This window comes from Anomaloglossus baeobatrachus, chromosome 5 (assembly GCF_048569485.1).
Source record: "Anomaloglossus baeobatrachus isolate aAnoBae1 chromosome 5, aAnoBae1.hap1, whole genome shotgun sequence".
NCBI classification, from domain to species: Eukaryota; Metazoa; Chordata; class Amphibia; order Anura; family Aromobatidae; genus Anomaloglossus; species Anomaloglossus baeobatrachus.
Window position 1 is genome coordinate 594,999,918 of NC_134357.1, and position 14,630 is coordinate 595,014,547.

At 60.5% G+C, this 14,630-nt stretch overlaps 1 protein-coding gene across 2 annotated transcripts; it reads right to left on the minus strand.

Annotated features, from left to right (window-relative positions):
- Window positions 1-559: 559 nt before the first annotated feature.
- POLG2 (DNA polymerase gamma 2, accessory subunit) lies at window positions 560-14,375 on the minus strand. Of its 2 annotated transcripts, none has more exons than XM_075348018.1 (9): window positions 14,045-14,375; window positions 8,580-8,989; window positions 6,379-6,505; window positions 6,189-6,294; window positions 4,801-4,974; window positions 3,071-3,211; window positions 2,906-2,986; window positions 2,727-2,827; window positions 560-2,589 (listed from the first exon to the last, which is right to left on the minus strand). In XM_075348018.1, exons 2-9 carry the CDS (start codon window positions 8,959-8,961, stop codon window positions 2,424-2,426), a joined length of 1,278 nt encoding a protein of 425 aa, XP_075204133.1. In that variant the 5' UTR covers window positions 8,962-8,989; window positions 14,045-14,375; the 3' UTR covers window positions 560-2,423. The 2 variants fall into 2 exon arrangements, with proteins under 2 accessions (XP_075204133.1, XP_075204134.1); XM_075348019.1 differs by having other exon boundaries at window positions 13,982-14,062.
- Between the last annotated feature and the right edge of the window lie 255 nt (window positions 14,376-14,630).

Genomic DNA, 14,630 nt, shown 5'->3' on the forward strand with positions numbered 1-14,630 from the left:
AAGGTCAAAAAAGTGTTTCTGGAAAATCGCCCCACCCTTCCACACCGTATCGAGGAGGACGGTCCAGGTGTCTATATCTACTCCATTACCCCGGTCTTGTCCAACGAGGTCTCTGAGCCTAAATCGGGGATAAGCAGTGTTAACCGTCCCACTTCTCAGGTCAATCTTAGGCCTCGGGGTCCCCCCTGGAGAGGTGGTTGGAGGGGGGCGGCCGTGATTCCGGAGTGTATGGCTATTCGGTTAGGTGGTAACGCATGCATGGTCTGGACCTGTGTGTGAATGATCTTGTGTGGGTGTCCACTACTAACGTCGCGTGGAAGTGTGCACCTGCGGCTTGGGGCGGCTTGGTCTGTATTGAGTAGCGGACATCATCAACCCTACGGCCTTTGGCTGGAGCTACCCGTTACTTAATGCCAATAACGTTACGCACAGGTCGGCACTTGGTGGTGGGACCATCCTATCCTCAGGCGTTTGTCGGACGGATCCCAGTCCTGAGGACTCTCGTTAAAGGGGGGTGAGGGGGGGTACTGTCACGGCCGTCTCTTTTCTATATGAGACTAGTGACAGACTCAGGGCGAGGGTCCTTCATTTGCCATGTATGACTCTTTATTAGCTGTAGTTTCCGCTCTTTTGGCTAGTAAAGGGTTAAAGTCAGTGTCCCCTTGCCAGCAGCCTTCTCCTCCGGTGTTTCCGGTTTGGGACCATATATATGCACCCTTCTCTCAGCAGAGGGCGCCGGTTATTCTGATCCATTTGGATGCTTGGCCTTGAGGTGGAAGGAGCTGGTGGAGTCCTTGTGTAGTGCTGGTTGTGACTGCAGCCGTGTGGTGGTCCTTCCTTTCCCTGGTGTTGTATTAGTGCAGCGGTGGGGCTAGCAGTCCTCACCCGCCAGCTCACTAGCCAGGGTTGTTACAGGGTCTGAGAAATCCTGCTCGGCAACAGGTGTGGAAGCTATTTAGGGCCTGGCTAGGAGTGCAGGGAGCAGCTACAGGTGAGAGCAGGAGGTGTCCCATCTTCCCCCTCACTAGTGCCAAGGCCCACCATTGTTATAGTGTCCTCCCCAGTGCACCCTTTGTTTTGTTGGTCCGCCGTATGCCAGACTTCCCATAGTCCCTACGTGACACCCAAACGTTGGTGTCTTGCACCCTGATCGTCTGTGTTGTTAACCCGCATCCCGGGAGTCAGTGTTGTGCCCCCCGAGAGTCTGTGTGGTTATGCCGCATCCCCGAGCATTCATGTGGTTGTCCCGCACCCTAAACGTCAGCACTCAGGACCCCAAGTGTCCGTGTGGTTGACCCACACTCCGAGCGTCAGCATCCTCCACCCTGAGCGTCAGTGTCCGCACCCCGAAGTGTCCATGTGATTATTCTGCATCCCCCGAGCGTCCGTGTCCCGCACCCCGAGCATCCATGTGGTTTACCTGCACCCTAAACGTCCGTGTCCCGCATCCAGAGTTTCCATGTGGTGGTCCTGCACCCCCGAACGTCCATGTCCCGCACCTTGAGTTTCCATGTGGTGGTCCTGCCCCCACGAATGTCTGTGTCCCGCACCGCAAGTGTCTACGTGGTTGTCCCACACCCTCGAGTGTCCGTGCGGTTGTCCCATACTCGGAGCGTCAGCATCCTGCACCCTGAGTGTCAGTGTCTGCACCCTCGAGCGTCCGTATGGTTATCCTGCACCTCGATCATCAGCATCCCACACCCCCGAGCGTCAGTGTCCCACGCCCGTGTGATTATCCTGCACCATTGAGCATTAGTGTCCCACACCACGAGCATCCGTGTGGTGGTCCTGCACCCCCGAACGTCTGTCTCCCGAACCTCGGGGATCCATGTGGTGGTCCTGCACCCTGAACGTCCATGTCCCGCACCTCGAGCGTCCATGTGGTTGTCCTGTACCCTGAATGTCCATATCCAGCACCCAGAGTGTCCATGTGGTGGTCCTGCACCCCCGAACGTCTGTGTCCCGCACCGCGAGTGTCTATGTGGTTGTCCCGCACCCTCGAGCGTCCGTGCGGTTGTCCCATACTCCGAGCGTCAGCATCCTGCACCCTGAGTGTCAGTGTCCGCACCCTCGAGTGTCCGTATGGTTATCCTGCACCTCGATCATCAGCGTCACACACCCCCGAGCATCAGTGTTCCACACCCTTGTGTGATTATCCTGCACCAGTGAGCATGAGTGTCCCACACCCCGAGCATCCGTGTGGTGGTCCTGCACCCCCGAACCTCGAGGGTCCATGTGGTTGTCCTGCACCCTGAGGGTCCGTGTCTCGCACCCCCGAGTTTCCGTGTGGTTATCCTGCACCCAGATTGTCAGCGTCCCGCACCCCCGTCTGATTATCCTGCACCAGTGAGCATTAGTGTCCCACACCCCAGGGCCGCTGCTCATGAAACAAGGAGGCGACGCTGCGGTTGCAGATTTTATGGTCACAGCCTCGCGGCCGCCGTCTTGTGCTGGGTGAGGAACGCCGGCAGTTTGGAGATGTGCAGCGTCTCTTTGATGCCGGTGTCGCGGCTCCGCAGGTGGAGCAGACCGCTCTGCAGCGTGACGTCACTCACCAGCACCGTGAACACCGCGCCCATCTCATCGTACCTGCGAGACAAGAGAGAGGCAGCTGAGCGGTCAGTCCCGTAATCCGGCATCTGATCATCCGGCACAAAGCAATGCAGGCCCCAGATGCCGGATTAGGGGCTGTGCGGACCCCCGTTGTCTCCATCCCCCGCACTCACTTTGTAAACAGCTGCTCCATCGGCGTCTGCAGAGCGTCCAGGTACCCGGGCCACACGGAGATCCCGCTCCCCCGCAGCTCCGACTCCAGTCCCCGGCAGACCTGAGGGTGCCAGAATATTTACATCCGATAATCCGCAACCTCCGGAGGAAGTGATCTGCTAGAGCGCCGCGTACGTACCAGCCGCAAATCCACCGTCGGGCCCTTCCCCAAATCTAGCGCCACCATAACGGGGGCCAAAGCCGGGTGAATCTTCAGCACCTGAGACCAGAAGGAAAGTATGTGACCCCCTGGTGTACACAGCCCGCTGGTGGCTGACAACTGCGAGGACCAGCAATGACTTACCGTCCTCTGCGGCTCCCTCCCCCGCAGCGGAGCGTCCTCCACCAGGTGCAGCGCATCCGCGAGGTACGCCAGCAAACCGCGGTCCAAATCACTGCTCAGCCACACCGCGTGCGGGACCACCGACCGCCGGCCGTCCCGACCCTGAGGGGGCAAACGCATCCAGTCACAGTCCGGTAATCCGGCAGTCAGGACGTCCAATAATCCAGAGAAGTCACATCCACGCCAGATAAACCATCTCCAATAATCCAGAATGTCCGCAAATAACGTCCATGCTGGGCTAAGCCACCAGCAATAATCCAGAACGTCTGCTAATCCAGCATCTGTGGGATTATCCCATCCTCAATAATCCAGAACGCCTGCTAATCCAGCATCTGTGGGATTATCCCATCCTCAATAATCCAGATCGCCTGCTAATCCAGCATCTGTGGGATTATCCCATCCTCAGTAATCCAGAACGTCTGCTAATCCAGCATCTGTGGGATTATCCCATCCTCAATAATCCAGAACATCTGCTAATCCAGCATCTGTGGGATTATCCCATCCTCAGTAATCCAGAACGTCTGCTAATCCAGCATCTGTGGGATTATCCCATCCTCAATAATCCAGAACATCTGCTAATCCAGCATCTGTGGGATTATCCCATCCTCAATAATCCAGAACGTCTGCTAATCCAGCATCTGTGAGATTATCCCATCCTCAATAATCCGGAACGTCTGCTAATCCAGCATCTGTGGGATTATCCCATCCTCAATAATCCGGAACGTCTGCTAATCCAGCATCTGTGGGATTATCCCATCCTCAATAATCCAGAACGTCTGCTAATCCAGCATCTGTGGGATTATCCCATCCTCAATAATCCGGAACGTCTGCTAATCCAGCATCTGTGGGATTATCCCATCCTCAATAATCCAGAACGTCTGCTAATCCAGCACCTGTCCGGTAATCCAGCATTGACTGTCTCCAATAATCCTATATGTCGAGCAAAGTCAATGCCAGATTACCATCTGCTAATCCGGCACTGACTTAAATTGACCACATTAGCAGATAGTCTAGATTATTAGACATAGCTCCAGTCAGTCCCGGATTAGCAGATGTTGTGCATTACTGGTGATGGGTTAATCCCGAAGGCAATCTGGATTCCGTGAATATAGATAATCCAACATAGACTGCAGCCATCACTATTAATCCAAAATACCTGCTAATTCGGCACCTGTCGAAAGCAGATTACCAGAGAGGTTCCGAATTAGCAGATAGGTAATCCGGCATCTATGAAAACAGGTCGGTGCCAGATTAGTAGAAAATCTAGATTATCGGAGATGGGTTAATCCTGAATTGACTGGAGCTGGATTAGCAGATATTCTGGACCATGGGAGACAGATATTCTGGCATTGACTGAAAATTTGTCCAAGGGGCCCACATTTTTGCTAATCCGGCACCTGTAGGATTATTCAATCCTCAATAATCCAGAATATCTGCTAATCTGGCACCTGTGGGATTATCACATCCTCAATATCTATAATCCGGCACTTGTGGGATTATCGAATCCTCAATAATCAAGAATATCTGCTAATCTGGCACCAGTGGGATTATCCCATCCTCAATAGTCCAGCACATCTGGTAATCCAGCACATGTGGGATTATCCCATCCTCATTAGTCCGGCACATCTGGTAATCTGGCACCAGCCCGGTGCATCCCCCTGCACTGACCCCGCGAGTCGGCGGTTACATACGTGCAGTTTGGTGCCGGCCCCAGCATGCATCTGTGTGAGGGCGGAGTCGTCAAGGGTGTGCAGCGTCTCCACCGGCTCCGGCCCCCAGGGGTAGCGGTAGTTGATCTGCAGGGTCTTCGCTCCGTCCGCGTCCTGGCCATCGCTGCAGCTGAACCCCGACGGGATCTGAGCGAACTGTGAGGACAGAGAAGGGTCAGCGGGAGACGGTGCGGACCCCTGCGCTCCCCACACACACTCACTTACCCTGCGCCACCACAGACACTCACTCACCCTGCGCCACCACAGACACTCACTCACCCTGCGCCACCACAGACACTCACTCACCCTGCGCCACCACACACACTCACTTACCCTGCGCCACCACAGACACTCACTCACCCTGCGCCCCCCACACACACACTCACTCACCCTGCGCCACCACAGACACTCACTCACCCTGCGCCACCACAGACACTCACTCACCCTGCGCCACCACACACACTCACTTACCCTGCGCCACCACAGACACTCACTCACCCTGCGCCCCCCACACACACACTCACTCACCCTGCGCCACCACAGACACTCACTTACCCTGCGCCACCACACACACTCACTTACCCTGCGCCACCACAGACACTCACTCACCCTGCGCCACCACAGACACTCACTTACCCTGCGCCACCACAGACACTCACTCACCCTGCGCCCCCCACACACACACTCACTCACCCTGCGCCACCACAGACACTCACTTACCCTGCGCCACCACACACACTTACCCTGCGCCACCACAGACACTCACTCACCCTGCACCACCACAGACACTCACTCACCCTGCGCCACCACACACACTCACTTACCCTGCGCCACCACAGACACTCACTCACCCTGCGCCCCCCACACACACACTCACTCACCCTGCGCCACCACAGACACTCACTTACCCTGCGCCACCACACACACTCACTTACCCTGCGCCACCACAGACACTCACTCACCCTGCGCCACCACAGACACTCACTTACCCTGCGCCACCACAGACACTCACTCACCCTGCGCCACCACAGACACTCACTTACCCTGCGCCACCACACACACTCACTTACCCTGCGCCACCACAGACACTCACTCACCCTGCGCCACCACAGACACTCACTCACCCTGCGCCACCACAGACACTCACTCACCCTGCGCCACCACAGACACTCACTCACCCTGCGCCACCACACACACTCACTTACCCTGCGCCACCACAGACACTCACTCACCCTGCGCCCCCCACACACACACTCACTCACCCTGCGCCACCACAGACACTCACTTACCCTGCGCCACCACACACACTCACTTACCCTGCGCCACCACAGACACTCACTCACCCTGCACCACCACAGACACTCACTCACCCTGCGCCACCACAGCAGCCGGTGCCGCACCCAGTAATCCCGCCACTGAGAAGAGGATTTAGCAGAGCAGAACCAGCAGAGCGCCGCCGCCGTCCTCTCTCCGGGCCTGAAAAACATAAAAGCGGTCACGTGTCAGGGCGCCGGGGACCCCAAATCCTCTACAGGGCGTCCCCTCCTGACTGGTGCTTACCGAGCAAGATGGCCGTCATCGTCCTGTAGATCCGCGCCGGCGTGGAAGCACTTCCCCACCTCTGCTACACCGAACGGCAGCTTATGGTTCACCAGCTCCAGGCAGGAGACGTAGTGCGACAGGGCGCCTGCGGGGGACACAGGGGTCACTGATATACTGACGCACACCCCCTCCTACAAACCCGCTGGCAGATCAATGGCGCCCACAGCCATGACACCCCACGAGCCTGCGGTATCGCCGACCCTGTGCTACCACTGCGCCCCGGTAAGCCATATGCAGTTTGTAAGACGCACCCCCATTTTTCCCCCAGTTTCCCACCCCCAACTATGACATAGGTGACCGGGAAACAAAGTGCATGACTCCATGTTGGCCGGGCATCTTGGTTCCTCTACCTCCTGGAGAGGACTATGTTGGCCTGGCAGTATGGTTCCTCTGTCTCCTGGAGAGGACTCCATGTTGGCCTGGCAGTCTGGTTCCTCTGTCTCCTGGAGAGGACTCCATGTTGGCCTGGCAGTCTGGTTCCTCTGTCTCCTGGAGAGGACTCCATGTTGGCCGGGCATCTTGGTTCCTCTGCCACCTGGAGAGGACTATGTTGGCCGGGCATCTTGCTTCCTCTGCCACCTGGAGAGGACTATGTTGGCAGGGTATCTTGCTTCCTCCGCCACCTGGAGAGGACGAGGACTATGTTGGCAGGGTATCTTGGTTCCTCCGCCACCTGGAGAGGACTATGTTGTCAGGGTATCTTGGTTCCTCCACCACCTGGAGAGGACTATGTTGGCAGGGTATCTTGGCTCCTCCACCACTTGGAGAGGACTATGTTGGCAGGGTATCTTGGTTCCTCCACCACCTGGAGAGGACTATGTTGGCAGGGTATCTTGGTTCCTCCACCACCTGGAGAGGACTATGTTGGCAGGGCATCTTGCTTCCTCCGCCACCTGGAGAGGACTATGTTGGCAGGGTATCTTGGTTCCTCCGCCACCTGGAGAGGACTATGTTGGCAGGGTATCTTGGTTCCTCCGCCACCTGGAGAGGACTATGTTGGCAGGGTATCTTGGTTCCTCCGCCACCTGGAGAGGACTATGTTGGCAGGGTATCTTGGTTCCTCCGCCACCTGGAGAGGACTCCATGTTGGCCAGGTATCTTTGTTCCTCTGCCACCTGGAGAGGACTATGTTGGCTGGGCATCTTGGTTCCTCTGCCACCTGGAGAGGACTATGTTGGCTGGGCATCTTGGTTCCTCTGCCACCTGGAGAGGACTATGTTGGCCAGGTATCTTGGTTCCTCTGCCACCTGGAGAGGACTCCATTGTTGGCCAGGTATCTTTGTTCCTCTGCCACCTGGAGAGGACTATGTTGGCCAGGTATCTTGGTTCCTCTGCCACCTGGAGAGGACTCCATGTTGGCTGGGAATCTTAGTTCCTCTGCCACCTGGACAGGACTCCATGTTGGCCAGGTATCTTGGTTCCTCTGCCACCTGCAGAGGACTCCATGTTGGCCAGGCATCTTGGCTCCTCTGCCTCCTTTCCAGGATGCTCGATAAGTATGTCCATAAGTGCAGAGTTTGCGGCAAGCCTTGAGCTTCTCAGAGTTTCTCTTACCTAACAAGGTCCCGTAACAGCCTTGGACTCACTTATCCATGGATTTCGTCACGGATTTGCCCAATTCTGGTGGTAATACTGTAGTATAGGTGGTGGTGGAGCATTTCAGCACTTGGTTCCTCTACTAAAGTTGCCTATAAGAGTTTAGCTACATTGTATCTCTCAAGCATCGTTAATGGTTTTCCTAAAATCCTTATTTCCGACGTGAGGTTCAGTTTTTGGCTTTTGCTCCAGGTTAGGACTCTAGCTTTTGTTCTCCTCAGATTAATAGTCAGATGGAAAACATGGACCTCTTCTATCTGGGATCACTTTCTTCCTCAGCACACCTTCCCTTCTGTAGATAACTTGCCCTACGGTTCCTTAGGAGGAACGTGAAGCACTCGATGGCCATTCAGGTGGCACAGGCCCGAGCTGCCATGGTTTAGTCTGTGGTCAGGGCTATTCCACCTCCAGCAGGAACCACTAAGGACTGCAGGGTTGGGACCTCTGCTCTGTACAGGAACCAGCAGGGTCCGTTGCAGTTACCCCCCGTGTCCAACCATAACAGATTGTCAATTGTGGCAAACCCTTGGCGTTAACTGGGACTGTCCCTTTAAGACATTTACCTTGCAGTAGGTCCTGGCGCAGAGCATCGTGCTGTCCATTATGGTCAGGATGTCCTGACGGTGACGGCTGCACCGGGCCCCAGATCGGGGTGTCGATGGCCAGGACTCGCTCTCGGCTCTGAGTCACCATGTTCCACCACTCGCTGATCAGGTTCTTCTTCATCTTGATGCCCAGGGGTCCGAGGCTGTGACGTCCCCCCAGAACAGAGGCAGCGCTCAGCTCCTCCCCCAGAATAAAGCGCCGGCGCTGACACAGCGCGAACAGAAGGTCACGGATCCGATCAGAGGACGGCGACGCCGCGTACAGCCTAATCCCTCCGCACGACCTCCAGACGGACCTGATCTCCCGAGTGACTCTGCCCACCGGGGAAAACGTCGCCATCTTCAGTCATGTGACACCAGGATCTGTCCTGAGGGGAGAAGACACAGGAAAGCGTCAAGAGCTGTAATCTCCCAGCATGCCCTGCAGAGCCCCCTGGAGATCTGTCCTCTCAGCCCAGAACTTCACACGCCGCCTGCGCTCTCACCCGCCCCCAAGCTCTCACCCGCCGTCTGTGCTCTCATCCACCCCCGCGCTCTCACCTGCCCCCGCGCTCTCACCCACCTCCTCATTCTCATCCACCCTCGTGCTCTCACCCGCCCCCGCGTACTCACCCACCCCCGCGCTCTCACCCGCCGCCTGTGCTCTCATCCACCCCCACGCTCTCACCCGCCGTCTGTGCTCTCATCCACCCTCGTGCTCTCACCCGCCCCCCGCGCTCTCACCCGCCGCCTGTGCTCTCATCCACCCTCGTGCTCTCACCCACCCCCGCGCTCTCACCCGCCTCCTCATTCTCATCCACCCTCGTGCTCTCACCCGCCCCCGCGTACTCACCCACCCCCGCGCTCTCACCCGCCGCCTGTGCTCTCATCCACCCTCGTGCTCTCACCCACCCCCGCGCTCTCACCCACCTCCTCATTCTCATCCACCCTCGTGCTCTCACCCGCCCCCGCGTACTCACCCACCCCCGCGCTCTCACCCGCCGCCTGTGCTCTCATCCACCCCCACGCTCTCACCCGCCGTCTGTGCTCTCATCCACCCTCGTGCTCTCACCCGCCCCCGCGCTCTCACCCGCCGTCTGTGCTCTCATCCACCCTCGTGCTCTCACCCACCCCCGCGCTCTCACCCGCCGCCTGTGCTCTCATCCACCCCCGCGCTCTCATCCACCCCCGCGCTCTCACCCGCCCCCAAGCTCTCACCCACCTCCTCATTCTCATCCACCCTCGTGCTCTCACCCGCCCCCGCGCTCTCGTTTGCGCTCTCATCCACCCCCGTGCTCTCACCCGCCCCCGCACTCTCACCCACCCCCGCGCTCTCGTTTGCGCTCTCATCCACCCCCGTGCTCTCACCCGCCGCCTGCGCTCTCACCCGCCCCCAAGCTCTCACCCACCCTCGCGCTCTCATTTGCGCTCTCATCTACCCCCGTGCTCTCACCCACCCCCGTGCTCTCGTTTGCGCTCTCATCCACCCCCGTGCTCTCACCCGCCCCTGCGCTCTCACCCACCCTCGCGCTCTCATTTGCGCTCTCACCCACCCCCGCGCTCTCACCCGCCCCCGTGCTCTCGTTTGCGCTCTCACCCACCCCCGTGCTCTCGTTTGCGCTCTCATCCACCCCCGTACTCTCACCCGCCCCTGCGCTCTCGTCTGCACTCTCATCCACGCGCCCATCAGAGCTCTCACCCAACCACACTCTCGCCCATGCTCTCGCACATCCATACTCTCACCCACCTACTCTTGTTAGCCCACGTACCCTCTCACCCACCCGCCCACTCGCACTGTCACCACCTCCCATGTCCTCTCACCTGCCCACATTCTCACCCGGCAGCCCGCACTCTCACTCACACTCACTCTCCCCTGCACTGTCGACCACCTGCGCTCTCATTAGCCCACCTGCCTGCCCACCAGCGCTCTCACTCGCACTCTCACCCACCTGCCCACCAGCGCTCTCACTCGCCCTCTCACCCACCTGCCCACCAGCGCTCTTGCCCGCTCTCTCGCACGCTCTCCTGCACTCTTGCATGCCCCCCTGCGCTCTCGCCCGCCCTCTCTCACACGCTCCCCTGCGCTCTCGCCCGCCCTCTCGCCCACCCCCGCCCAATCCCCTCTCGCACGCTCCCCTGAGCTCTCGTCCGCTCTCTCGCACACTCCCCTGTGCTCTTGCACGCTCCCCTGAGTTCTCGCCCGCCTTCTCTCGCACGCTCCCCTGAGCTCTCGCCCGCCCTCTCTCACACGCTCCCCTGTGCTCTCGCCCGCCCTCTCTCGTATGCTCCCTGAGCTCTCGCGTGCTCCCCTGTGCTCTCGCCCGCCCTCTCTCTCTCTCGCACGCTCCCCTGCGCACTCCCCGCCCTCTCTTGCGTGCTCCCCTGTGCTCTCACCCGCCCTCTCTCGCACGCTCCCCTGCGCACTCCCCGCCCTCTCTCGCATGCTCCCCTGTGCTCTCACCCGCCCTCTCTCGCACACTCCCCGCCCTCTCTCACGTGCTCCCCTGTGCTCTCGCCCGCCCTCTCTCGTATGCTCCCTGCGCTCTCGCCCGCTCCCCTGAGCTCTCGCGTGCTCCCATGCTCTCGCCCGCCCTCTCTCGCATGCTCCCCTGTGCATTCCCCGCCCTCTCTCGCATGCTCCTCTGTGCTCTCGCCCACCCTCTCTCGCGTGCTCCCCTGTGCTCTCGCCCGCCCTCTCTCGCACGCTCCCCTGCGCAGTCCCCACCCTCTCTCGCACGCTCCCCTGCGCACTCCCCGCCCTCTCTCGCACACTCCCCTGCGCACTCACCGCCCTCTCTCGCACGCTCCCCTGTGCTCTCGCCCGCCCTCTCTCGCGTGCGCCCCTGTGCTCTCGCCCGCCCTCTCTCGCACACTCCCCTGCGCACTCCCCGCCCTCTCTCGCGTGCTCCCCTGTGCTCTCGCCCGCCCTCTCTCGCGTGCGCCCCTGTGCTCTCGCCCGCCCTCTCTCGCACGCTCCCCTGCGCACTCGCCGCCCTCTCTCGCGTGCTCCCCTGTGCTCTCTCCCACCCTCTCTCGCATGCTCCCCTGCGCTCTCTCCCACCCTCTCTCGCATGCTCCCCTGTGCTCTCTCCCACCCTCTCTCGCATGCTCCCCTGCGCTCTCGTCCGCCCTCTCTCGCACGCTCCCCTGCACACTCCCTTAACTCTCTCGCACGCTCCCCTGCGCTCTCACCCACCCTCTCTCGCACGCTCCCCTGCGCTCTCACCCACCCTCTCTCGCACACTTCCCTCCGCTCTCCCCGCCCTCTCTCGCACGCTCCTCTGCGCTCTCCCCACCCTCTTGCACGCTCCCTGCGCTCTCCCCGCCCTCTCTCGCACGCTCCCCTGCGCTCTCGCCCGCCCTCTCTCACACGCTCCCCTGCGCTCTCGCCCGCCCTCTCGCCCACCCCCGCCCAATCCCCTTTCGCACGCTCCCCTGAGCTCTCGTCCGCTCTCGTACACTCCCCTGTGCTCTTGCACGCTCCCCTGAGCTCTTGCCCGCCTTCTCTCGCACGCTCCCCTGAGCTCTCGCCCGCCCTCTCTCGCACGCTCCCCTGTGCTCTCGCCCGCCCTCTCTCGTATGCTCCCTGAGCTCTCGCCCGCCCTCTCTCTCTCTCGCACGCTCCCCTGCGCACTCCCCGCCCTCTCTTGCGTGTTCCCCTGTGCTCTCACCCGCCCTCTCTCGCACGCTCCCCTGCGCACTCCCCGCCCTCTCTCGCGTGCTCCCCTGTGCTCTCGCCCGCTCTCTTTCGCGTGCTCCCCTGTGCTCTCGCCCGCCCTCTTTCGCATGCTCCCCTGTGCTCTCACCCGCCCTCTCTCGCACGCTCCCCTGCGCACTCCCCTCCCTCTCTCACGTGCTCCCCTGTGCTTTCGCCCGCCCTCTCTCACGTGCTCCTCTGTGCTCTCGCCCGCCCTCTCTCGTAGGCTCCCTGCGCTCTCGCCCGCTCCCCTGAGCTCTCGCGTGCTCCCGTGCTCTCGCCCGCCCTCTCTCGCATGCTCCCCTGTGCATTCCCCGCCTTCTCTCGCGTGCTCCCCTGTGCTCTCGCCCGCCCTCTCTCGCGTGCTCCCCTGTGCTCTCGCGTGCTCCCCTGTGCTCTCGCCCGCCCTCTCTCGCGTGCTCCCCTGTGCTCTCGCCCGCCCTCTCTCGCACGCTCCCCTGCGCACTCCCCACCCTCTCTCGCACGCTCCCCTGCGCACTCCCCGCCCTCTCCCCTGCGCACTCCCCGCCCTCTCTCGCACGCTCCCCTGCACACTCCCCGCCCTCTCTCGCACGCTCCCCTGCGCACTCCCAGCCCTCTCTCGCACGCTCCCCTGCGCACTCCCCGCCCTCTCTCGCACGCTCCCCTGCGCACTCACCGCCCTCTCTCACACGCTCCCCTGTGCTCTCGCCCGCCCTCTCTCGCGTGCGCCCCTGTGCTCTCGCCCGCCCTCTCTCGCACACTCCCCTGTGCTCTCTCCCACCCTCTCTCGCATGCTCCCCTGCGCTCTCGTCCGCCCTCTCTCGCTCCCCTGCACACTCCCCGCACGCTCCCCTGCGCTCTAGCCCGCTCCCCTGCGCTCTCACCCACCCTCTCTCGCACGCTCCCCTGCGCTCTCACCCACCCTCTCTCGCACAGTTCCCTGCGCTCTCCCCGCCTTCTCTTGCACACTCCCCCGCTCTCTCCCCGCCCTCTCTCGCACGATCCTCTGCGTTCTCCCCACCCTCTTGCACGCTCCCTGCGCTCTCCCCGCCCTCTCTTGCACGCTCCCCTGCGCTCTCGCCCGCCCTCTCTCGCACGCTCCCCTGCGCTCTCGCCCGCCCTCTCTCGCACGCTCCTCTGCCCTCTCTCGCCCACGCTCTCTCACGCACTCCCCTGCACTCTCACCCGCCCTCTCTCGCACGCTCCCCTGCGCTCTCACCCACCCTCTCTCGCACACTTCCCTGCGCTCTCCCCGCCCTCTCTTGCACACTCCCCTGCGCTCTCGCCCGCCCTCTCTCTCACACTCCCGCCCACCCCCCTGAGCTGCCCGCCTGCTGACTGTTTCCATATAAGATATCTGGGATCTCAGAATCATAGCTGTGCACAGCAGCGGCACCTCCTGGTCCGGCCGTTACTGTGTGAGAGACATCATGGCGGCCAGAGCCGGGCACCGAGCCCAGGGACCACAGCGCTCACCGGTCACATGCTGGGGGTTGTAGTCCGGCAGCAGCTTGTGACAGGACGCGGATCACAGGCTCATACTGCACAGGACAGTGTGAAGGCTCTGTATAATGTCACAGAGCTCATAATACACCCGCTCATCTGCACCACATATACCACAGCCGTGACGTCACTACAGCACAGACATGAGAGGCCATTCACAGCCAGAGAAGAGATAGAAGGAGACACGGAGAATCCCGACCTGCACCCGCATGCACATTCAAAAGAGGCGGCTGCTGTGCGTTCCACGCCTCGATTTACGTACAGAGTGCCTGCGTTCCACGCCTCGGTTTACATACAGAGTGCCTGTGGTCCACGCTTCGGTTTACATACAGAGTGCCTGTGGTCCACGCTTCGGTTTACGTACAGAGTGCCTGCGTTCCACGCCTCGGTTTACATACAGAGTGCCTGTGGTCCACGCTTCGGTTTACATACAGAGTGCCTGTGGTCCACGCTTCGGTTTACGTACAGAGTGCCTGCGTTCTATGCTTCGGTTTCATATAGAGTGTCTGAGTTCCACGCCTCAGTTTACAGCTTGGCTGCGTTCCACACCTCAGTTTACAACTTGCCTGCGTTCCACACCTCGGTTCACAACGTGCCTGCGTTCCAGGCCTCGGTTTACAGTACGTCACTCCTGTCAACGCCTTACGCTAAGGACGTCATGACGCAGCACGTCATTTCTCCACACGCCTCAGCCTCCTGTGCGTCATTCGTTCCGCTCGTCGTCACCTTGTGATCCTCGTAGAGGCCGCAGCCCCGACTTCTCCTCCGTTACCCTGTGTAGACAGTCCGCCCGGTGCCAGGAGACATTACCTCACGCAGGCGTTACCTGAGTGCAGTGCGCAGGCGCA

Coding starts and splice junctions, on each gene's coding strand:
- POLG2 (XM_075348018.1), bottom strand. CDS start 8,961: ATGGCGACGTTTTCCCCGGTGGGCAGAGTCACTCGGGAGATCAGGTCC. Junction 3,212..4,800: donor GGGCCGGCACCAAACTGCAC/GTATGTAACCGC, acceptor TTGCCCCCTCAG/GGTCGGGACGGCCGGCGGTC. Junction 2,987..3,070: donor GGAGGGAGCCGCAGAGGACG/GTAAGTCATTGC, acceptor TTCTGGTCTCAG/GTGCTGAAGATTCACCCGGC.